Source organism: Rousettus aegyptiacus, unplaced genomic scaffold (assembly GCF_014176215.1).
Source record: "Rousettus aegyptiacus isolate mRouAeg1 unplaced genomic scaffold, mRouAeg1.p scaffold_m13_p_14, whole genome shotgun sequence".
NCBI classification, from domain to species: domain Eukaryota; kingdom Metazoa; phylum Chordata; class Mammalia; order Chiroptera; family Pteropodidae; genus Rousettus; species Rousettus aegyptiacus.
Window position 1 is genome coordinate 14,072,201 of NW_023416289.1, and position 24,132 is coordinate 14,096,332.

Here is a 24,132-nt window from a genome sequence, read left to right on the forward strand (position 1 = left end):
TTATGAGGGACATGGAAAAAATAGATTTACTATGTTGGAGGGATGGTAATAAAGGAAAGGCAATTTTACACCAAAAATAATTTAACGAGTAGTATATACTTTACAAAGGCTTCACAGAATAATTCCTATAAGTAGCGCTCTTTTCATTTGTTCTTTCCTTCCTTCATCCACTAAACATCTATCGAGTGCTCACCGTACTCTAGGGTCTGTGCTAGGGAAGCCATGGTGAACCAGAAAAACATCATTGTGGCCTCTCTGTCTGTCTGGAGGGACAGCCCCTAATCAGATCACTACACAATCAAGGAATCACTGACAGAAGGAACTAGAAAGCAGACTCCCACAGTGCTATGGGAGCTCTACTTCTTTTATTCTGAGGTTCAGAGAAAGCTTTCTAAGAGGAAATGATACTCTAGGTATCAAGAGCATCCCATGCAAAGGCCCTAGTTTAGAGAGATCCTGGTGCTTCAGGGAAAGGGAGGCCATGGGGCCGCAGAGGTTGGCCAGAGCCAGGGGGCAAGGGAGGTCTTAGAGGCTGTGGTGAGGAGGAGGTTTTGATCATAATTTCATGGTATATCGAAATACTGCTCCCTGGGGGAGCAGGGAATTGGTGAGGGTTGTAAGCAGGAAGTTAAATAATCAACATGGCTCTTTTTTTTTTTTTTAAAGACAGCCACAAGCTGTGAGAAAAATCGACTCACAGTGTGGGGAGCCTACAGCGGAAGCAGAAAGACCAGTCAGGAGGCCGCTGTGCTTGCGAGGGCAAGAGCTGCTGGTGGCCATGAAGAAGAGCCAAGTGAATGGGCTGACTCATCCACGGCCTGTTGGAAAGGGTACCGTGACCCAGATGAAGTGGACTCAGAAAGCAAGAACTGTGGCTGACCGTGTCCCACCCAGGCTTATCTGATCGTTAATATTTAGTTCCATTAGTTGATGAAATGGATAGCATCATTCCTGGCAGAAAGACAAGTAAAGTCTAGTTTATGTGTATCAATGTCCACTACTAACTGAATGCTCTGTGTGCTTTATAGGCATGACTGCATTTTCAGGCCTCATCATAACCCATCGCAGTAGCTACTGTTATCCCATTTCACATAGGAACAATGAGATTTAGAGAGGTTAAGAAATTTGCCCATCTGGTGACTAGCAGAACTGGGATTGAAATAGCTAACTACTGACCTGCTCTGGGACAAGCGACGTGTCCCAGGAAGCCTGGGTACACACCAGATCGGCAGACAGGCTGCTGGTTCTGGCCTAGGGCGATTTGAGCCACCTTTGCCCACTTGCTTGCCCAAGGGTCTCTTCTGGCAATTTTAGGAGCCACATAAGCCACCTTGGGAAATTCTCACATGTGTGTGTGCAAACCTTCACAACAATTGGGCTTTTTCTCCCTGTGGCATGGGTTCTTCCACCTTGGGCAGACAGGCCTGCCTTATAGGTCAGGGGCAGCAGCTCTGGGGAGCAACAAGTCCTTCCCAGGGGGACTGACTTCTATTCCAGAAAAATGTGTCACGTTTTCATAGAAATTGGCCAGAGTGGGTAGGAGGAGAGAGAACAACACTCCAAGTAAAGAGAACCCTGTGGGAAAAGGCCTGGGGGTGGGAGTGAATGCTGCGGGTTTTAGGAGTTGCACAAGCCTCACGGGGGACAGGGATGAAGAGGTGGACAGGAATTCACTGAGCAGGGCTTAGGAAGGCATGCTTTGGCGTTTTGATTGATCCCACAGATAAAAGGAGCTCTGAATACCTTCAACAGAAGAATGACGAGGTGGTGTTTTCAAATTAGGAATATTTCTCTGCTATCTGCCTGCCTGGGAGCAGGCAACGTGCGGCTTTCCTCAGTAGGTGATGCCCTGGGCAGTATCAGGTTCTGGATTGGAGACCACATGATGATTAAAGACTCAGAAGAATATGATTGAACTGCCTGTACCTTTAAAAAGCAAATTTGGCCAGAGAGAGTCCTTTTTTCAGAGACCCTAGACTGGAGTCATTCAGACATCAAGGGAATCTGAATTGTTACTCAGATTTTTGTTTCAAACAAAACAGCTTTACTTGGTTATATGTATGTGCGCTTAACCTTATTTGAAATCCACTGTACTAGTTTTCTATAGCTGCTATAATAAATTGCCACAAATTTAGTGGCTTAAAATGGCACAAATTTATTACAGTTCTGGAGGTCAGAAGTTTGAAGTGGATCTCACTTGGCTGAAGCGCCAGCAGACTGGTTCCTTCTGAAGGCTCTAGGAGAGTTCTTGCCATTACAGCTTCTGAGGCCACCTGCATTCCTTGGCTCAAGGCTTCTTCCTCCACCTTCAAAGCCAGCAGTGCAGTATCTTCAAATTTCTCTGACCTTTGCTTTCATCATTACATCTCCTTCTCCCATGCTGACCCTCATGCCTACCTCTTCCAAGGGCCCTTGTAGGGCCCTTGAGCCTATGTGGGTAATCTTCCATCTCAAGATCCTTAACTTAGTCACATCTACAAAGTCCCTTTTGCCATGTAAGGTAAGATGTTCATCGGTTCCAGAAATTAAGATGTGGACTTCTTTGGGGGTTGTTATTTGGGGGACTTAACTTGTTAAAGTGGGACTACCATCCACATTAACAAATTAAGAGAAAGAATGATAAATTTGGCAGCTAGGAGAAGGATGATCCTCCCAGGGAGATCAAAGAGGCGGCTGCTGTAACATTAGTAGAGAATGTGCTGGTGATCTTGGCTGGAGTGGAATGGGAAGAATGGACACAGAACGTGTTTCAGATAGAGGACTGCCTGGGCCTGGGGACAGCTGGGGTGAGATAGGCAAGGACTGGGTAGATAGCAGTGACTTTGAAGGGCCCAAGAGGAGGAGCAGGTTTGTGGCAAGGACGAAGAAGGCATGTAGGGATGTGTTGCATTTAGATACCTATGGGATATTCAGGAGAGGTACCTGGGAAGAAGGTGGACCAAGGGTCTAGATGGCTGTGACTCTTGGGGCCCTCTTCTCTCTGTGGGCATACATGGGCTCATTCTCCACCTTGATTTCTGGGTTATCATTTCTGTTTGGCCCTAAATTCTCCAATTCCAGATAAGAGTTAAGGAGCCATCTTGTATTTCTGAGGCCAGAGTTGCATCGATATTGATTCCACATCGAGTTTGAGTTTATCGATCCTGAAAACAAGACTTTAAATCATAAGAGAGATAAAATCACTTGTACAAGACTCCCAACTGGCATGTGACAAAGCAGTTGTTATGTTACTTTAATTGTATGCTTGCGCACGTATATTTTAGAGATGGGGTGTTTTCTGTCCAGTCCTTTCTAAACAGGTAACCAGCCAGCCGCTTACTGTTTTAGGGCCTTGGAGATATGGATAGGACCGCTGGCAGAAGACAAAGGCTCTTTCTGTCTTTCAAGAAAGCCCAAGCTCATAGAAGCGTCTATTCTGAGTGTCCCCAAGGAGAAGGGGAGAGGGAATTTTCAGGGAAGCCAGGTTTGCCGGGAGGCTCCTCAGGCAGGGAACGAGAAGAGAGTCTACAGGTTCTGGAACAGAGGAAGCAGATGCCTGTCCTGTGGCAGCCCTGGAGCAGCAGGCTTAGCCCCACAAAGCCAAAAACTGAAAGTCCCTATGGATGGGACAATGGTTATGGCCTCAGTGCCAGAGAGGACCCATGGCCCGAGGGTATTTCTCAGGCTCGTTGTTGCTCTAGGAGATCCTGGGTCTTGGAATAACCTGAGAAAGAGAAGCCCAGTGGAGACCACGATTGAATTTTCCACCAGCCTGGAAGATGCGGCCTCCAGGTAGGATTTATGCTTGATTTAAAGAAAATAAAGAAGGGAGTTATTTTGTGCTACATATTTTAAGCTCTTATACTTCACATTTTTATATTATGGGGCACCTGCATATTTATTTGTGTATTTATTTCTCTAGCCATCTTCCTCCTTAGCCTGGGATCTCCCTGAAGAGCAGGGATCTCCTGGGTGCTCCCCACAGTATGTCCAGTACACACTCTGATTACAGTGTGCAGGGGTCTCCCTGAGCTTCCTGAGAGTAGTGGTCTCGGGAGAAACTGGGAGGGGGCGCTTTTGAAACAAGTTAATTTCCAGAAGAGAAGCTGTGGATTGGGGTGGGGTGGGCGAGGTTTCTAGGAGAAGAGTTGGAAAGGAAAGGGAAATGGGCCGGCTGAGGCTCCAGGGGGTCCTTAGCGGGACCCACCTCAACTGCGGTGCCCGCGCGAAGTGACGCAGCGCGGTTTGGCCGCTGTGGGGCGCCGTAGCCCGCGCCGTTGCCAGGGGAACGGGTCCAGCGCCGGACGAGGCCCACACCGCCACGGCCTGGCCCGTCTGTGCAGCCAGCGGTCTGGAGCGGGAGCCCGAGGACTCGCCGGCCTAATCGCTGCGCGGCCCGGAATGGGGCCTCGCTCCGAGGTGCGCCGCTGCCCAGTCCCGGGGGCCCTCTCCGCCACTAGGATCTGAAGCGCGGCCGCGCCAGGGAGGGTGGACGGCCAGGCGCGGGGGGTGGTGAACCGCTGGGTGACCTTGGCAGGGCCGATCTGGCTCGGCCGTCACGACGCGCAGGTGAGGAGCCCCCGCCGCGGTTCTCACCTCGAAGCCTGCCCTGAGCCACCGGGTTGTGTCTGCCGCCGCCTAGCCGGGTTCTGGAGCCCGCAGCCGGAGCTCCAGGGATTGGGCAGAGCGCGGAGCTTCTTTCTAGTATTTATCCGGTTCACAAATCTGCATCAAGCGCTTACTGTGACAGTGTGCCAGGCGCGGGGCCTCCAAACACGCGGCCGGTCTCCAAAACCCACAGAGTGTTCAGAGGGGACCGGGGCGGGTGGTGGTGGTGGTCGTGGTGGAGTGGGACAGGCACCAAATACAGGACTAAAGTGATTTTAGGCGGGGATAAGTGCTCTGGAGATGAAATGGAGGGAGGTGGTCAGGGAGGGTCTGCTGTCGAGGGCGACTCTGAAGCTAAGACCTGAAGGTTGAAAAGGAGCCAGCATTGTGAAGCAGGGAAAGGGAAAAACAAATGCAAAGGTCCGGGGGCAGCAAAGTACAATTAAAGAACAGAAAGAGTGAAAGGGCGAGGAAACCTTGAAGGATGTGGTGGGAGTTTCAACTTTAGTAGGAAGAGGAAACCATTGAAGAGTTTTGATTAGTTTCAAATTTTGAAAAGCTCACCTCACTCGGGTTTCCATGGGCAGCAGGGTGGTGATAGAGCACACCAGGAAGTCAGTTGAGGGTCATTCTAGTTCTGCCAGTCTAGTTGTGCCTCTTAGATGAGCTTACTTAGTCTCTCTGAGCCTCAGTATCCTGTGACACGCAGATGTTGTTCTGCACATTGTTTATGAGAGAGAACGTGAGGGGCCTGCCGCCTCTGAGAACAATGACTGGAGAAGTCTATGAGAACAGTTTGAAATGATAGGACCTAACTCAGAGAGTTGTGAGGATTTAATAAGTGAATTTCGTCAAAGCACTTAGAGCAGTGTCTGGCACAGAAGAAGTGCCCTCTAAGTGCTAGTGATGGTTATTATTGAAACAACTGTTGGGGAGCAATGATGGAGGCTTGGATCAGGGTGATGGCATCAGAGGTGGTAAGACGCGGCTTAATTTCCCTTATTGAAGGAGAGCTGGGTTTAGAAATGGGTGAGGGATGGTGGAGTTTCTATACAGATACTCACCATGAGATGGAATAAAGCAACATTGGTACTTAACTAGTCAGTTTTTTTTTCTTTTGTTTTTCTTACTTTGTTCTGTCACAACTTTGTTCTTAATGACTGCTTCTTAATGGGTGTTCCTCAAGGCTTGCTCCTGCAGTCATGTGAGTTGATTTCCTGGTGAAAATCAACAACCCTTGCCTCTGCTCATTGGCCTTGTTTCTTCTGCTCCATATTTGCACTCCTTCTTGTCCCCTTTCCTTACCTTAACTTAAATTCGTTTGTAGCAGTTGCTTCAGGCGGGGAATGGCACAGAAAATGTTTGCAGACCACATCAACTCAGGAATGACTGAGATTACAAGCTTTTCTTGCCCGAGCATGAGACCTCTGCATGCTGTTTATGTGAGGAGCCCAGCCGCACCTGAAACCAGTAGCTGTGGAGGTCTAGGGGAACTGCTTGAAATTCCAGTTGGTATTCTGGGAATTGTTGTGATGTATATCTCCTAGTCAAACTATAGCCACTTCCCAGAATTTTAAGGCCAGAGACTTCTCTGGCACCAGTGAAGAATTTTAATAAAGTCTTGCCCCCTAAGAATTCTTTTTTAAAATGACTTTTTGTACTGTAAAGCATTATGCACCATGTAACATTTTCTTTCCAGCCTTCCTTTCAGTGGTTACATTGAGCATCTGTTAAATCTTGGTGAAAGTTATTTTAAAAGCAGATCCTGGGACAAAACAGATAACTTATTTAGAAATATCCATAGAAAATCACTTGCATAGCAACCATAAATCCTCTAGCCAAAAGAAAAGATGGTTGGGAGCAAAACCTCCCTGTGGCGTGCACCTTCCCTTTGGGTTTGGGAGTCATGAGGAACTGAACTGGCCCTTGGCCAAGGACTGGAACAAGGTCCTGCCCAGCAACGCCTCTGTTTTGCTGTCTGATTGTCTGGTTTTGGCTTGGACAAGACCCCCAGCAGCTTGTAGGGAGCTCTGTGGCTCTTCACAGATTTGCAGCTGAAAGACTCAGAATTGCATTTGAGAGTGAGGAAGCACTGAGCTAAAACCAAGCACTCTTGTTGCACGGTTGTTAGGCAGGAGTTCCTTGTTTGTCTGGTGTGGTACAGGGTTCTGGATCACATGAGCACATTTTGTCCACATGGCAGCCCAATGGCGCCAGGAGGGCAAGAGTTGACACCACTCAATTATTTATTATTTGACATAATTTTATTTTTCAAAAGCAGTACAGGCACATGGTAAAAAAAAAAATGTTCAAACAACACCAAGGAGTATACAGTAAAAAAAAATCTCTATCTTACCCTCGGCCACTAGATCTTCCCTAAGGCTGCCCTGTTTGCTTCCTTGCATTTCCTTCTAGAGAGAATCTGTGCATATAGATGTCTGTTCATCTGCCTTTGTGTTTACTCACTTGGTAGCGCTTTCTACAGCAATTGCTTTTCTACTTAATGATCATTTAAGAAAATTTTATGTTGTATAGCATTGTTTTTTATGTTGTTTTTGATGTTGTATAGCATTCCATTGTGTGGATGTGTCATAGTCTGTTTATATTGCTTTTTGTCCTTTATTATTATGAACAAGACTTCAGTGTATCTCTGTGATACTTTGTGAGTATATGTATAAGATAAATATCTAGAAATGGAATGTGGTCCTAAGGGTATATGTGTTTTAAAGTTTTGTAGACTTTGCCAAGTTGCCTTCCAGCTAATTTTTTTGAAAGATGAGTAAAGGAGAGACCCATAGAGGTGGCTGTATGAAATTTGCCGCACCCCGCCAACCCCCCGCCCCAGCCAGGTTCCTCAATCTGTGAGAGGCAGTGCAGGAACTGGAATCAGGCTCTTATCTCTGGGTCAGCCCTCGTCCTTGGCGCCAACCTGCCTCTCCTTGTTGGCGGCTCAGGTCCCCAGGCCCTCCAGTCCCTGATGGAGCCCCCATCGCCTCTCTGACCTTATCACTCTACCCTCCCAGTTCTGTGTCTCTCTCTACAAAACCTTTAATAACTGAGTTTATTTTTTCCTGAAATCCTCAGCCATCTTGCAGGAATCCAGGAATGCCCACAGCTTCTCTAGGGCTGGTACTTTTTACCTCATCCTGGTTCTTTTGACAACCATGCATGAATGACAGAACCACATTCCGAAATACAATTTTTTGGTGGGAGCAGAGATGAGCAAGAGAGAAGTGGATCAGTCATGCAACTATTCTATAGTTCATACTGATAACTTGAAATGTAAGATTTCCCTCATTTAAATTAGGCTTATAAATCGAGGTAGCTTAACCTTATTTTGAAAATGCTATTTTAGGCATTTAGCAAGTAAACAGTAACATGAACACTTTTACCTTGTTGGGAAAAAGGAGGGGCGTACACAGCCCTTCCAACCTGCCTCAGAAGCCAAATGGATCCGTGGCTTACCAACATAGCAGTTACCTTTGGTTCTAATACTCCAGGCGGCCTGTTCCCTCTTGTCTTTGTCTCCACATGCTTATCTCTGTGGGTTGTTCTGCGGCAGCAGAAGGTACAGGAAGACTCATTTATCAAGGCCCACATAGCTCTCAGCCCACCAAAGATGCAGTGGGGGACACTGGGTAGGCAGCGGGGAACTTGTGGGCTTGACCTCCACCTCCCTACCAACTCCTCCCAAAGCATAGGTCTGTTGCTATGGTGTCACCTCCCCACGAGCCCTTTCTCATACCCTCCTTCTCTGTGACTGGAAAGATTTCCTAAACCCCAATCACTTCCTGTCACTCTCCTGCTTTAAACTTCCTGTGACTCACTGTGGCTCTTTCAGCATTGCCCATACTTCCTCCCCTGGCCTCCCAGGCCCCCTGTCATCTAACTCTGCAGCTCCCCAGGTCTCATCTCTGTCTCCTTCTGTACTCTGCCCACCCCACCCTCCAACCTCATCTACCCTGTGTTCTGAGTGGTCAGCCCTTTCAAGGCCGCCCAAATACCCATTCACCCACTGCCCTGATGTCTGTCTAAGTCTGTCTGGGTCCCCAGAAAGCAAGCTTCTGAGGGCAGGAGCTTGGTCTCATTTGTCTTTCCATCCTCTGTGCACACGGGGGCTGGGTCCCAATAAGTGCTGACTGGGCCAAGGTGTGAGAGCACGAGCTGGCCACGGTGTCCAGGGGCAGAGCCACGCATCTTTCAATCTATTCTAGAGAAGCACCGAGAGGGAGAGATGGCCAGAAAAGTCCCTAGGTTTGGTGATAATGCTTAGTCCCGTCTGTGCTTAAGGCCTCATCTTTGGTTCTCTTTGATGTCCCAGTCTTTTTAATCAAAATATTTCGGACTAAAAGAAATTTGTGGTCACCAGCTCTGCAAGGGAAAAATGTCATCAGTTAAGAGTTGGCTGGCCCCGGCTTTGGGACAGGCGGCATGCCTCCTGACCAGCTCAGGTATCTAACCCTAGAGCACTGCCACTCACTGCTGCAGGGGAGTTAGACCTAACTGACAGCACCGTGCCCTCATCCACAGTCTCATGCAGTGCTACCTCTCTGGACCAAAGGTACCCCGGTTTAGAGTCAGTGCCCCCCAAGGCTATTTGTGTAGGCCTATGGTGACCCCTGTCACCTCAGGTATCTGGGCTGCAGAAGCCTGGAGAAGCGATGTGTGCAGACCACAGGGATCTGACCCTCCCCTCCCGCCCCCGCAAAGAAGAGCCACCCAGCTCAACTGTATTCACAGGGCTTGACCTGATGATCTTTGACTGTTTCTAAAAATTAAGGACAAAGATTTACTACCTCTGGGTACATTCCGTATGAAATGATGTCAGCTTTCTGGTCATCTTTGTCACCTTTGATTGAAGATGGGAAGGTTAGAATTGTGATCCAGTGGCTCAGCCCTTATGACAATGTGTTCCTTGGGACCACTGACATAAGACAGCAACTTCGACCAACCCCATCCTTTGGACATAAACCTCATAGAATATCAGGTGCAGTAGCCACAATGTGGAGAGATGAGGACAACCCAGAGGGCTGTTTTAAGGATAATTATGATGTCTACTATTTAGGGAGCATTTATGTGTCAAGACTACCTACAGCATCACTGATCTATACACAGCCCTGGGTAGATACCCCTACACCATTTTTCAGATGAAGAAACTCAGGCCGCTCAGCTGAGCCAGGCAGGACTTGAACCTAGATCTGTTTCCGCCAAAGCTGGGGCTCTTTTTTCACTGTTCACTGCTTCTTATTGAAGACAGGCAAATGACCAAAGGATTCTAGTTGAGTCCCGGGGAGAAAACTAAGGTCACTTCATTTAGCTTTGAGATGAGGCTACTCAGAGGTGACTTCAGATATGCTAGCTAGGCTTGGCTTAGCGGAAGGCAGAGTGGCTAAGGCCAGATGTCCAGCACTTGGGGTACTAGTCAGTGGGCAGGGGGAGCTGGGGCAGGGGAGGGCTGGATACATGGTGCCTGTGCAGATTGAATGCAGGGCAGAGTGGCCAGGTGGCTTCGGGTGGACCAGGGTTCCACATCATTTACCATGCCCACGTTTTCTTTTATTTCAGATGTTTTCAAGTCAGCAAACATTTACTGAGCACCTACTATGTCCAAGGTATGTTTTGGGTGCTTGGTGGAGCAGATGTGGGAAACAGAAGTGAATGAATCACAGCGCGTTTGCTGCCCTTAGGGGAAGTTGGCGTAACAGGGGGCAGACACGAGGATGGCAGAGTGTTCCAGATGGCAAAGTGACTTGCCTAGTAAAGACATCGTGAGGGCCCCAACTCCGCTGGGTGCACCCCTGGATGAGGAGATGCTTGCAGTAGGCTCTGAAGTTCCAGTCACATTTTGGGGGGCTGAGAAGCGATGAAGGCGTTCCAGGCAGATGTGCCAAGATGGGTTTGCTAAGACCTTTTGGCTTAAGCAGACCCCCTGGCCCGTGGGCCTGAGCTCCTGAAAGGGGAGTGCAGTTGCCAGGGTTTTGTCCCCAGCTCCTGGCCTTCCCACCAGGAGCTCCAAGTTAGCCTGTCTCCGTAAGTATGGTGCTGCCTGCCTGGGCTCTAGTCCCACCTCAAGCCCAGAAGATACTGAGGGTAGAGCTCTTCCTTCTGTAATGACAGACCGCCCCCCGCCCCCCCCCCCCCCCATGCGTGCACACACACACCTCCCACTGCCCTGCGTGTAGCTTTGGCTACCAGACCAACCCTTGGGCCTAAGGACTGCGGGGTGGGGGAGTGCTGCCACCTGGTGGTCAACTCTGGCCAAGGCCTGGCTTTCCCAGAGCGCCCTTGAGTCAAAGGGCATCAGTCCACCAGACCCAGATTTTACTTAGAGAAACATGGTCATTTCTTCTGCTAGAGGGAACCAAGGAGGAATCCTCCCCTCTCCCTGTATGCTGGCTCCTCCTCAGCCAAGAAGCCTCAGGCATCCCTTCTGAGGCACAGGGGATACCTTTCAAGGTCCCTCAGTCCTGAAGGGATTGCAAGCTTACTGAATGGCAGAGACCAGATCCCCCTTCTGGGCAACCTGACTCCCTGTTTCCCTTAGCACGTGGTAAGGGGCCCTCTCTGACACTTGTGTTATGGCTGCAGGACAGGGGTGACTAATCCTAACAGAATCAGCATGTGTTCTCATCGCTCTGGCCCCAGCCTGATATTGTTACCAGATGAGAACATGTCTTATTAGGTTTAACTGTGATGGTTGTGGAGACAGAACACTTTGAGTAACAGGCAGCCACTCTGTGTCCTGAATAAACCCTGGACCTTCCTACCTTGTACTGGCCCACACTGGGGCCAGAGTTGGCTCTGGGGCTTTGAGACCAGCACTCTACTACCGCCTTCTCCCACTGCCCGACTCCATCATGCTACGGCTCTGGATTTTCCTGTACAGTAGCCAGGAGGTGGCTTCATGTCCCAGGCTGCTTCCTCCCTCTTGCTGAAACCTAGCTGCAGGCATAGGCTCTGGGCTCCAGCCTGGGCTTCCTCGGGCTAAAGCTTTCTCTACTTTTCTCCCTATGAAGATGAACATCTGCAACAAACCCTCCAACAAGACAGCCCCTGAGGAGAATGTGTGGACAGCGCCTGCACAGGCTAGTGGGCCTTCCCCGGAGCTGCAAGGCCAGCGGTCCCGCCGGAATGGGTGGAGCTGGCCCCCTCATCCACTCCAGATTGTGGCCTGGCTGCTGTACCTCTTCTTCGCTGTGATCGGCTTTGGGGTCCTTGTTCCTCTCCTGCCTCACTACTGGGTGCCCGCTGGCTATGCTGTATCCTTGGGGAAGTGTGGGGCTGGTGCATAGAATTATGGGGGCAGTAGATGGAAGACATGGTGGGGGCCTGAAGCTGGGCTCCAGAGCCTCAGAGAGCACAGGAAGGCTCCATCTCTTCCCCAGGTGGTTCAGCTACTTACTAGCCTGGCCTTAACCCCTATCCGACCCTCCTCCTGATAGGGTGAGTTGACAGGCCTAAAGGACCTTAGATCATTTAAAACCCCGCACAAATGGGAACCTCATCAACTGAGGTACAGCAAGAATGATTACAGAAGAGAGCCTGAAAGCTCTCTTTAAGCTATTTGTGTCCAGAGCTTGAGATAAATTAGAGAGTAATTATTTCAATTACAAAAGAATTTTTCACTTTTCAAAAGAGTCATGGTAGAATTATTTTACATAGTAAGTTTCCTGGTACGTTTGAAATGTGGTTTCATTTATGGACATATTATTATGCCATACCCAAGATTGTTTAGGAGCTCATTGATTATGTAAATCAGGCCCTTTTACAGTGAGGTTGAATTGACAAGAGGAGAGTTAAAGATGTCCTGGAGGCTTTTGGGAACAGTGACAAATGTGAACTTTGATGAACCTAGTGTTGTGACTGCCTCAGCCCTGGCCACAACACCCAGGAGCAGAGGATGTGGCTTCAAGGCTGGAAATTGGAGTGTAGCAGGCGGCCACGTGCTCCTGTCCAGAGGGTGCCCGTGCAAGTGCGCCCTGGTGTGTGTGCTTCAAGGAGATGCTTCCTTGTGGAGGAGGGCTAGGTGAGCTGAAGGAGGTTAGCAGGAATAAACTTGAATGCCTCAGACATAGACTTAGCAGTTGAGTTTGGTCTCAGCTCAGCCCTTTCAGAGCTGTACAAGGTTGAGCAGCTTCCGCCAGCTCTCTGGGTGTCGGCCTCTTCCTCTGTCTGACAGGAATAGTCCTGCCTACTTCTCAAAATGGGGCCATGGAGCATGCAAGGATGTGTATGTGAGCACCAGATCACACAAGCCTTAGGTATGAACATGCTCTCTTGAGAAACCACAGAGCCCTGGGCTGGTGAGTGACAAGGGCAGGTGTGTGGAGAAGGGCTCTAGAGAAGGTTGCCATCTTCGGACACCAGCAGGGTCACTAGGGGGCCTTCCTGGTTCTCTAGGGGCCAGAGCCTAGTCATCAGCACTGTAAGAAGAAAACTGGACTTTCCTTGAGTTGACCAACAGGCCTTAGTCAGGGCTACTAACTAGAATGCTTCATGGAATATTCCTCTCATGATCTGGAATGGGCACACCCCTCTCTTGGGATTACCTGAGTTTCTACCATCAGGGTACCTGGGAAGCCAGGTTAATAACTGTGTGGTTTGGAGTAAGTAGAATCAGAGCAAATAACAGTAAACAAGAGTAACTAGCTTTTATTGAGCACTTTTATGAGCCGGGCACTGTGCCAACTCTTGTACTTAGATCATCTCATTTGATGCTCATAATAATCTATAAGGAAGGTATTCTCCCCACTTTACTAAGGAAGAAACTGGGGCTCAGAGAGATTAAGTGACTTCCTGAGGTCACGCAGCTGTTACCAGTGAAGCCAGAGAGCTGCTCAGGCAGGCTGACTCTGAGGCAGTAGCGCAGTTGGAGGGGTTTTTCCTTTCCACATTCATTGCTTTAGGCAATGTGGAGGCTCACAGAGCCACCCTGTCTAATACTCTCTTTTCTGGGCCTGGATGGTTCTCTTCCCTTCCATCAAAGTCACCTTCCTTCTGTAGGCTCCCTCAGGACCCTGAGGAACAAGGTAGGGTAATGATGTGTACCCAATGCCTGTCTTAGCCTGAAACTGGCCTGGGACCTAGGGTTGCAAAGGCAAACAGGACAGGGTGCCCTGGGGTCCTCAGCCTCCAGCTGGAGGGTAGCCTTGTGGGTTGGAGATCATCATATGGTAAGTATGGGGCTAGAGGCTCATACAGCAGACTGTAGGTACAGGAGATGAGCCATCTAGACCAACAGTACCACAGGCCCAGACGTACACCTGCTGCTCACAACTCCCCTCCTCTCCTGTGCCCAGCGGCCTCTCCAGATGCTCTTGACTCCACCCCTTTCTTTTATCACCTTTATCAAGTTTCCAACCTGTTCTCGCACATGTGCTCACTCCTACCAGTCTATCTGTGTCCCTGCAGCCAGTGCTCTTTCCAAAAGCAAATCTGATAAATTTGCCCCCCAGCTTAACACCCTCTAATGGCTTCTTCCTGCCTGGAGGAAAAAGGTTCAAGATGCTCCAGGCTCTCCGCATTCTGGCCTCAGCCCTATCCCCAGCCTCTTCTTATATTATTTCCTCTGTTCTCTGTTGGGACAACACTGGTCTCTGTCTGGAAGCTCTTCTGAGAGAGCTCCACCCCAACACCCAACTAAATCAGAAGTCAAGAACTGACAGCCCATGAGTCAGTTTAGCCTATGGATTGTTTTTTAATCGAGGGATAATTAATAACAAAATGGACAGATTTTAAGTGTTCTTTCCGGTGCTGGGTTTTAAAAATTATTTATTTTTTGTCAACATTTAAAAGATGAGAGACCTCACATAAAAATCCAGATTTCTGGTGCCTTTTGAAAAGCCAGAATTTGGTGACATGGGCCTTCGTTCTTGCACGGCAGCCCTGAGCTGAACTAGAACCACTTTTCTGGCTGGGACTCTGCTTGCTGCCAATAACCGGTCAAATCTCCTTTCCTCTTTGCGTTATCTGCCGGGTCCCTGTTATCTGTTCCTCCCCAAGTCTCACCTGAGGTGATGATACTTCCTCAGGGTAGCTTTCTGGATCCCCTCAGACTAAATGAGGTCACACAAACTCACATAGTTCCATGAACTTTCTTCATTGTAGTCAACCCATCATTTCAGTGGTCCCCAACCTTTCTGGCACCAGAGACTGGTGCTCTTATGAGAATTTAATGCCTGGTGCTCTGAGGTGAGGTGGAGCTCATCAGCGGTGATGCTAGTGCTGGGGAGCAGCTGCAAATACAGATGAAGCTTCACTTGTTAACCCACCACTCACCTCTTGCTGTGTGGCCCGGTTACAAAACAGGCCACGGACCAGTACTGGTCCGCGGCTCAGGGATTGGAGACCCCTGCATTATTTGATTAACATCTGTGTTTCCTACCAGACTGTAGGCTCCTTGAGTCTAGGGACCAATTCCGTCTTACTCCTGCCATATCCCTCAGTGCCTGACAGAGAGAAAGACCTTAGAAAACAGTTGAATGAATGAACCAGGGTATGGGGACAGTAGAAGTGTTGGAGCAGGCAGGAAACTAAATGTTCGCCCACATTCGGTGTGTCTGAAGAGAGGCTGGGAATGGTGAAAAGTAGCGGTTGGTGATACCAGAGAGGTTTGAGAGGAACCATAGCACAAGGGGCCTCAGCACTGAGCCAACGGGAAACTCTAGCTTGGAGCCATTGACAGCCAGTGTAGGAGTTTAAGAAGGCAAGCCTTTCACTTTAAGCTCTTCAAAGCTCACTTTGGGACCAAATGAAGGGCAGACTCAAGGGGACCCAAACAGGAAGAGCAGAGTTGAGAGACTATGGAATAACCAGGCAAGAGGCGACCCATAGCCAGGACCATAAAGAGGTTTTAATGGGCCACAGGATCGTCTTTTTCAGCTATGGCACAGCACATTAGGGCAGAGCCTGGCTTGTTACAGACAGGTAGGGAAATTTGGCTGCTGGGAGGAGGAGGAAGGGAGAAAAGGAAGTTGGATAGCTGATGGATAGAGAATGAATGACGGAGCGATAATATCTGCCTGGCTAGCAAGATGATGCATGGATGGCTGTCTGGGTAGAATCTACTGGTGAATTTTTACTTTGAAGCAAGTTTTCAGCATATTCATTTCTAGAATTTGATCCAATCACTGAGCAGATAGGTCCCGTTTCAACTCCAGGAATTAGACATGATGCTATCCCTGGTCAGGCCCTGAATGTGTCAGGCCATCCTAGATGCACAGCCCCAGGGCTCCGAGTACCTGGATTCCAGATCAGAGGAGCAGTGGGTGGTACTAAAGCCCTGTCTGCAAGTGATTTTCCTTCTGGCCTGGCTACTGAGAGAGGATGGCTGCTTCCCTCTCACAGTCGACTTCCTGTGAAAGCAAGACAAACAAGCTTAGAACTTATATTTTGAGTCCCTTGACCTTAGAGGATGGTCTCTTTCAGTCTCACTTCACCATTTAGAATATGAAACCAGATCATATTTGGAGGTCAGACCAGCCAGGGCCTGTGCCATGCCTGGAGCCTGAGGCCAAGGCCCCTCGGCAGTAGCAGGTAGTGATGGCTTGTGAGCTCTATGACAAGACATTCCCTCTCCTCTTCCATCTGGGGCATGCCTATGCTGAGTCTTGGAGGTAGCACAAGCTAAGAGTCTCTGTACAAGGGAGTCACATGGAGGTGGAGAGCAGCAATCTCATCACAGGAAGCAGGTGTGGGGCTCCCAGCTGGCAGAATATGGAGTGAGTCTTTAACCTGCTGGGCCAGTGCATGGGCGCCATCTTTGCTGGCCACCTTGTGGTACACCTGACTGCTGTCTCCATCGATCCAGCAGATGCCAACGTGCGAGACAAGAGTTATGCAGGGCCCCTGCCCATCTTCAACCGCAGCCAACATGCACACGTCATTGAAGACCTGCACTGCAATTTGTGCGATGTGGATGTGTAAGTGCATGTGGTCTGAGGGTGTGTGGGGGCAATGAGTGTGCCTGGGTAACTGCCAGAGGGAGCTCAAGGCAGAGTGGAGCATGCCCAAGGCTTCACAGCCATCCTGAAAATGCCCGTGTTCCACACAGTCAAGAATCTTGATGGAGTGACAGAGAATTGGGTGAAGGAGAAGGTGATTGGAAACAGAAGATGAGGACTAGCATTTCCAACGGTCAAAATAGGAAACATTTGGACTGCTAAAAACATTTCTGATGACTAACTCTGCCAGTCACCCCACACACCCCCACCCATCTCACAAGCATTCTCAGATAGGGTTGGGGAGAGGAGTTAACACCTGAGTTCTTACTGTGTGCCTGGGCGCTTATGAACACCCTTGCAGGTGGGCAGCATCTTTCTCATTCACAGGAGAGGAAGAGCCCAAAACTCTCTTGCTGAGAGGCCTGCCTGAGGTCATATGTCTATTGGGCTGCAGAGCCAGATTTACCAGCAGTGTGTCTGGTCCCTGAGCTGATACTCTTAACTTCATTTACCCATGAGGACTCAGGTGCAGAGAGGCCAAATGACTTGCTTCAGTTCACACTGCTAGTGGCAGGAGGAGGCAGAATGTGCGGTAACCCCCTTGGCCGGTCCAGATGGCCTCCCCAGCCCCCTCTCCACCTTCCTGGAGCTTCCAGTCTCCCAGCCTCAGGTTGGGGATTGGGGATGGGGGTGTGGCCCAAGGCCAGCTCCACACTTCTAATCCGAAGACCCAGGCAGCCTGGGAGGGTCTGTCTACAGAACAGAGAGAGCGAGCCCAGGGCATAAAGGCCTTGAGGACTTCTGCATCAGACCACCCTTTCCTTCACTAGGCACCAGTCCGTGCTGCTGTTCCTCAGTGGGTGCTCTGGCTGTTGCTGCCTATTCCAGGGCTCTGCCCTCTGCTGAACTCCCACTCTCCCTCACTCCTTTGGGCTTCCCTGGTCCCTCTCTGGGGCTGGGAGACTCACTTGCATTCCCGCCTCACCTCATCTGCAGTGAACTTCCCCAACGTCCACCCAGATGTCAGCTTACTTCTCTTTCTTTGGATGAGCTCAGACAGACTGAGGTTTTTTGGAAAAATGCCAGTAAACTTCCTTTAGACTGACAGGGAAACAGGCACCCCCAAAGTGGAGATGTGGCTCTCTCCTGCTCCCTGGCTCCATGCCTGCATCGTCTCCTGGTCCAGCTCAGGGATCCTTGCTTGGAAAGGAAGCCCCGCTTCCGTTTCACACCACCGCCAGCCGGTGTGCCGTCCCAGAGTGGGACAGTGTAATGTCACCTACTTCTCTTGCCTCCGGGTCCCCCCAGCTCTTCGGAAGCAGTGCCTCCTCCAAGTCCCCTTCCCGCGGTCCCACCAGAGGGCGCGCACGCTCCCCGTTGCGGAGCTCCGCGGTCCCACGGAGGCGCCCAATGGGGTGGGTAACCTGCTACAGGCCCGGCGCTCCAGCCAGGCCCGGAGGCGAAGGGGAGGACGAGGCGGCCGAATAGGCTATGCTCCCTCCTCTCCTGCAGGAGCGCTCGCTCCAAGCACTGCAGTGCTTGCAACAAGTGCGTGTGCGGTTTCGACCACCACTGCAAGTGGCTCAATAACTGTGTGGGCGAAAGGAACTACCGGTGAGAGCGGGCCCCGGGCGCAGGGGGGCCTGGGGATGCGCGGGTCTGAGTGTGAGAGCCGGGACCTTGAGACTGCACTGAGGGCAGGGTGGGGAAGGGAGTGTTTGGAGAAGCTGGGTGCTGGTGTGCATTCGCCATGTGCTGCTCTGAGGTTGATGCTCTTGATGGCTGCCTCCTGGGACAGCTGAGGGCGGGGTTTGGGATCTTCCTCCAGCTGGATCAGGGAAATGTGGGGACCCGATGGAGCTGCACCAGTCTTTGCCTTTGCCCTAAGCCTTTGGCTTTATGAGGAGTTGGGGCTGTGGTATCAGAAGCCTGGCTCTCCATCCCCACCATGGGTCCTTCTGAGGTCTGGGCTCTTATCCAGCCTGAGCACGCAGGTGCTGACAGTTGCCCATGGCTGGGCCCAGGCTCTTTCTACACAGTGTGGCATCTGCCTTACTGGGTGTCCTGCTCCTTGTGCTGGTGGCCACTTATGTCTTCGTGGAGTTCTTTGTCAACCCCATGCGGCTGCGCACCAACCACCACTTTGAAGGTCAGTCTGCCAGGCCTACTCCTACCCCCTAACCCTGGGCCTGTTCTGGTCACTGGTCACAGCCCAGCTGAGTACAGTCTGCCTGTGTCTTGCAGTCCTGAAGAATCACACAGATGTGTGGTTCGTGTTCCTTCCTGCTGCCCCCGTGGAGACCCAGGCTCCTGCTATCCTAGCCCTGGCTGGCCTGCTCATCCTCCTGGGCCTGCTCTCCACAGCCCTGCTCGGCCACCTACTCTGCTTCCACATTTATCTCAGTAAGTGCCCCCCCCCATACACACACACGCCTGCCTTGCAGGAGATAAGGGTCCCTAGGCTACAGGGAGGTACCCACTTGGGCTCTAAAGCTCTAAAGTCATGTTCTTTCTCATTGCTGGCTCTTGTGGTGGCCTGGTCTCACCGCATGGGCTTAGTGTATATGGGGACAGTGGTTTCAGCCTGGGACTGGGTACCCTCCCTCCCCTCTGAACTTTAGGGTCCCCTTTCTACTGCACTGAGCCCTCTCTCACCATCTTCAGTGTGGCACAAGCTCACTACCTATGAGTACATCGTGCAGCATCGTCCGCCACAGGAGGCAAAGGGGGCCCAAAGGCAGCTTGAGTCATGTCCCCCCAAGATGCGGCCCATTCAGGTATAGAAGTGGCCCAGAGGGCTGAGGGGGCGGGAGATGGGGCCTGTGTGTGTGTGTGGGGGGGCTAAACGGCGAGCTACCAATGATGAGACAGGGTAAAGGGAAGCGGGCCTAGAACAGCAGCTGGGGCAGGGAGTGCTGGGGGCAGCAGGGCGAGGCCACGCCTGTACTGAGAACATGCCGCCTTGCATAAGTGTGGGAACAGCACGAAGAGGCCCTGCATTTTCCAGTCCCCATGTATGCTGTGGTCCAGGCTGCAAGCATGTGCTGGAGGGTGTGAAACATGGGAACCTGGAGTGGGCAGATTGGGGCTGTGAGAAAGAGAGAGGGGTGGACCAGAGACCGGGTCACCAGTTTTCTCTACCTGTGAACCTGAGCCCTTATAGCCAGTATCCTATTTAATCCTTAAAACAGCCCATGAGGCAAGTAATGTTGCCACACCCATGTTGTGGATGAGCATTTTGAGGCCAAGAAAGGTTAAACAGAAGCTGGGCCTGGGAAGAGTTAAGGTCTCTACATTGCGAAGCAGGATCCATCCAGGCTAGTGCCTGGCCAGCCCAGCTGCTGATCAGCCTATCCCCATTCCCACGCTCTGTTGCTTCCTGAGGTCAGCAGCTGGGGGTGGGGGTGGTCCAGTCCTCAGAACCCCCAGGGACTGGGAAGGCAGGGGGCCCAGGCAGGCCCTCACTGAGAAGTCTGAACTCTGGATCCCAAGTCCCCATGGTAACAGGACACAAACACAGGCTAGTGGGCGGGTTGGGGGAGGGCTTGGGACCCTGCCTCTCCTGTTCTCATTGCCAAGGGGGGGGGCGGGCTGTCAGGCCTGGAGGAATGCTGGCTGTTCGTGAAGACCCCTTGCCACAGTACTGTATATCTGCCCTGGTGCTGTGCACTGACCCCACGTAAGCACAATGGCAGCCCCTAGGGAGTGGATATCATTCCCAACCCCACTTCACAGAGGAGTCTGAGGTTCAGAGAGGTAGGCAGGAGACTTTCTCAAGCTGTACAGCTGGTGCCCATTGAGATAGGGCTGGCCATAGGATATCCAGACTTGAGGGCTCTGGGTCCCTGCCCTGTTGTCACTGCCTGCCTAAGCTTTAGAGCCAGATGTTCCAGCAGCAAGAACATTTAATATCATCGGCAAATGACTGGAGGGAGACCTCCCCAAGGGAAGAAGGGTGTGCAGAAGAGAGAGCTGAGGCTGAGAGGTGCCACAGAATCATTCAGGAATGTGCAGATGTTGAAGGTCCTGAGGAAGGATTCTAGGGACAGCTCTGATGTGGGGAGGGAGTTTGATTGGGATACCCTGGTGACACCCTCAGACTTCCCTAGCTGGCTAGGACTTGTATCTTGTCCCATCCTGGCCCCTCATGCTTCTGGGACAGTTCTCTACTGCTGTCAGCTTCCTCTGCCCCACCCATCTAGAGCCTAGGGGCACCAGGATAGACTTTGTCCATCTCTGCTGGACCCTGGAGGGGTGCCAGGTCCACACTAGGGAAGGAAAAAGATAGGGGAGAAGATTGTTTGGAGGCCCCAGTCCTTATGACTGGCCTCTGACCCCTTCCTGTTTCCCAGGGCTTCTCTGCTCAGACTGGCACTCCCACACATCTCCACAAAGGGCTAGCCTGGGCAGAGGTTGGGCACAGGGCTTGCTGGAGCTTCAATCTTTGCATTTGCTCAGTCAGCCTGTGGCCAGCTGGGCTCTGTCCCCTAGATCTGCCAGGGCCTCAGGCAGCCTCCCCACCCCCACCCTGAGCAGGAATGCGGGAGGGGCCCCACTCTGGAGCCGTTGCCCCCAAACATAGGCTTGTTTTAGAGACGGCTTTGCTGTTACATTGTCCTCTCTGCATTAGTCAGGACGCTCGGGTCTCCATAGAAACGGCTGCTGAGCAGGCGACAGCTGTCCGGGTGCCCTCTCCCACCCCGCCTGGTGGGGCGGGGCCTCTGAGTCCTAGCTCCTGCCCACATCCTCAGCACGGAAGGCCTTCCTGGGCTGGCTTTTCTTTTCTCACCTGCAGTCCTTGTGGGTGTAGCTGGAGCCCATTCTGCATGCTGGGGCACAGGCCTAGGCCACTCCTGTGACATCCCGGTCCCAGGCCCCCTTCACTTTCAGGAGTTTGAGCCTGAGACTCCCAGGGGTCGCTGTTGGGATCAGCGACTAAACAGAATTCACCCAGAAGCCTGGTTCCTCAGTAGAGCTGCAGTGATGTTTTTTCCACCACCCACGCTATCTTCCCTTTCAGGGTAGAAGTGGGGGAGACTGAATATTCCCCTGGTCCCCAGCAGCTGAGATTGTGGCTGGTACTTTGAGGATTCATCTCTGCAGGAACCCTCAAGCCATGCACACAGCTTCGGTGCACGGACAGCCTGTGAACAGCTGCCCAGCTAGGGAAAAAAATCGGTTCAGAGACTGGAGCCCTGGGAGGGGCCAGGAACAGGAGAGGGCAGCTCTGAGGGCCTCTTCCACACCACTCTCCTTGGCTAGAGCAGCTCTATACTGGATACATTGGACCTATGAGGCTGGGGACTTCCTGGAGGAGGTAGCGTTTGACTAGATGGAATAAGGCCCAGAAATGAGTGTTTTAAGACTCATCCTGCAGGGGAGTTTTCCCAGCTGAGAGGCCTGGAGGAGGACAGCCCTAGACCTCTGTACCCAGACCTCCCACAGAGGCCATTGAGGGTATGTTGTATCCAGGATTGGGTGTGCTCAGGACTCAAGGTCCTGGATCCACACCTGACCGCCCAGCCTCCTGACCCCCACCTTTCCCAGGAGATGGAGTTCTACATGCGGACCTTCAGCCATGTGCGCCCAGAAGCCCCTGGCCAAGCCAGGCCTGCCTCAGTGAATGCCAAGTGAGTGTGAATGCCATGTGCCAGCTGGGCATCCCCCATTGTCATGGCAGGGCCATCTGAGGTGGGAGAAAGAGGGTAGGTCAAGGCCAAGGCACAGGTCTGAATCCAGCCCCTCGGGCTTCAGGCTGCGAACAGATCAGTAACCCTTCTATTGTCTGCTAAGAAGGGAGGCTTATTTGAGGACCTCCAACTGGGTAGGATTTCAGGGATCAGTGGAATCCCGCACTTACCCTTCCACTTCCCCCTCAGTCCCTCTGGGTTTCTTGCTACTGGCAGCCAAGTGGAACCTCCACCGCCCTCATCCCCAGAGACTATCGCTCTGCCCCCAGGAATCCGACCGCAGGTAGGGGTTATTGTGCTGGGCCCCCACCCCAGGTGGAAGGGGATGGGAAAGAAGCCTCTATCCTGCCCCACTCCTCTGCTTCTTCTGGTGATACGGGGTTAGGGGAAGGAGTACTCAGGTTCTCGGCTGTCTCTATAGAAAAAGAGGAAGCGGCGTGTTTACAAGGTGCAGACCTCTGGGACCTTGGATCTGGATCCCCAGCTACCCAGGCTGCCAGGTGAGCGCCCTTCCTGACGGGATCCTGCACCGGGAGCTCCAAGGAAGGGGCCGGGAAAAGTCGCAGCCTTAGTCTCACCTTCCCTTCCATCCCCTCAGGGCCCCGGGTGCCGGGCTGCAGCTCCAGCTCGTCTTCGGATTCCACAGGTGCCAGCCCGGTGCATGCTGCTGGCCCTCCAGACGCATACCACTCGGCGTCAGCAGAGTCCATGGACGAGATTCCGGTGGCTCAAACGCGCCTGGGCAGCGCCGCTCTGGCCGCCCCTGGGGACAGGTGCCGAGAGTCTGGGCTGGCGCTGCAGGCGCATGTGCCCGCCGTTTTCGTGAGCCCGAGCAGTGGCAAGCCCAGGGCGCGAGGCGGCCAGGAGGCCGGTCTGGCTTAGCTGGGCCGAGAGGCCGAAGGGCCGAGGAGAAGCGGCCGGCCCGACTCTCTCTATGCAACACCCCCAACCTCGCCGTCGGAATGCACTTTAGGAGACCCTAGGGCTGCGGGATCGGCCCCCTCCCCCATGTCTCAGCAATACCCGCCCCACCGGCCATGATGCTCCAATAAACCTTTTTTATGCTTTTGCGGATTTACTGCATACTATCTTAATGGCAAGGGCCATGGGTCCTCCTGGAGTCAGATCATTGCCAGTCGGCCTAGGGGCAGAGAATGGGGTGGACCCCCTTACAGTGGGTGGCCACCCGGATTGTCATATGGAGATAAACGAGGACCTGAGGAACTCAGGTACAAGGCTCCTGGTTAGGAAAGATTCTAGAAGACTGCCTGGAGATTATTTTTCTTGGAGATAAAGAGTTTGCAGTTGGAAACATAAGGGGAAGAAGGCTTTGGGTTCTGGAGGCAGCAGCGGGAGCAGAGACCCAGGAGCGTTTTCCTGGCGGCGGGATTTCCATCGGTGTACCAGGATGCTGGAGCTGGGCACTCCTCATTTGCTCATTGTCCCCTCCCGTTCCCAGTAATCCAGAGTTGTGACCTGGGGATACCACATGTTCTCTGGAGAGCTGTGGTCTTGAGCCAGCTCTGGACCGCACTCTCCACTGTCACCGAGGGTAGGCATCTTCTGGCTCCTCTGCCCCTTTCCTCTCCCTCACAGTCCTCTCCTCCTCCCACCCTCCACCTCCACACCCCCCTCCCCAGTCTCAAACTGTCTTCGGTTGCAGCTCTGGGAAGCTGGATCTCTCCTGGAGGCGGGGGCCTACTTTGAACTTTGGGTGGAGCCCAGGAGGGGGGAATTTTTTCCCGTTTGGGGGCCATCCGAGGACGTCCAGACTACAAAGGGATAGTCTACCGGGCCGCAAAGCTGCGTCGGGAGCTACAGAAAGAGGCTATCGTTGCAACTCCGCCCTCACCGAGAGCGGAGCGCCGATAGGCCGGGGTCCGGTGGGTGGAGCCAGCGTGACCTTGGTCACT

General features: G+C 52.0%; 1 protein-coding gene across 4 annotated transcripts; it reads left to right on the top strand.

Annotated features, from left to right (window-relative positions):
• Nucleotides 1-4,292: 4,292 nt before the first annotated feature.
• ZDHHC1 (zinc finger DHHC-type containing 1) lies at nt 4,293-24,037 on the top strand. 4 transcript variants are annotated; one of them, XM_016163640.2, is made up of 12 exons: nt 4,293-4,398; nt 10,153-10,199; nt 11,604-11,846; nt 16,333-16,508; nt 18,042-18,143; nt 18,554-18,678; nt 18,774-18,932; nt 19,194-19,306; nt 22,077-22,159; nt 22,409-22,502; nt 22,641-22,719; nt 22,818-23,222. In XM_016163640.2, exons 2-12 carry the CDS (start codon nt 10,191-10,193, stop codon nt 23,099-23,101), a joined length of 1,467 nt encoding a protein of 488 aa, XP_016019126.2. In that variant the 5' UTR covers nt 4,293-4,398; nt 10,153-10,190; the 3' UTR covers nt 23,102-23,222. The 4 variants fall into 4 exon arrangements, with proteins under 4 accessions (XP_016019126.2, XP_016019119.2, XP_036087368.1 ...); XM_016163633.2 differs by having other exon boundaries at nt 4,308-4,548; XM_016163650.2 differs by lacking the exon at nt 4,293-4,398 and adding an exon at nt 4,915-7,869.
• The last annotated feature ends 95 nt before the right edge of the window (nt 24,038-24,132 follow it).

Bases quoted from the DNA above. Each gene is read 5' to 3' on its own strand.
- ZDHHC1 (XM_016163640.2), top strand. The intron at 18,144-18,553 runs GTGAGAGCGGGC...GGCTGGGCCCAG, and splicing joins GTGGGCGAAAGGAACTACCG to GCTCTTTCTACACAGTGTGG. The intron at 22,503-22,640 runs GTAGGGGTTATT...CTGTCTCTATAG, and splicing joins CCCCAGGAATCCGACCGCAG to AAAAAGAGGAAGCGGCGTGT.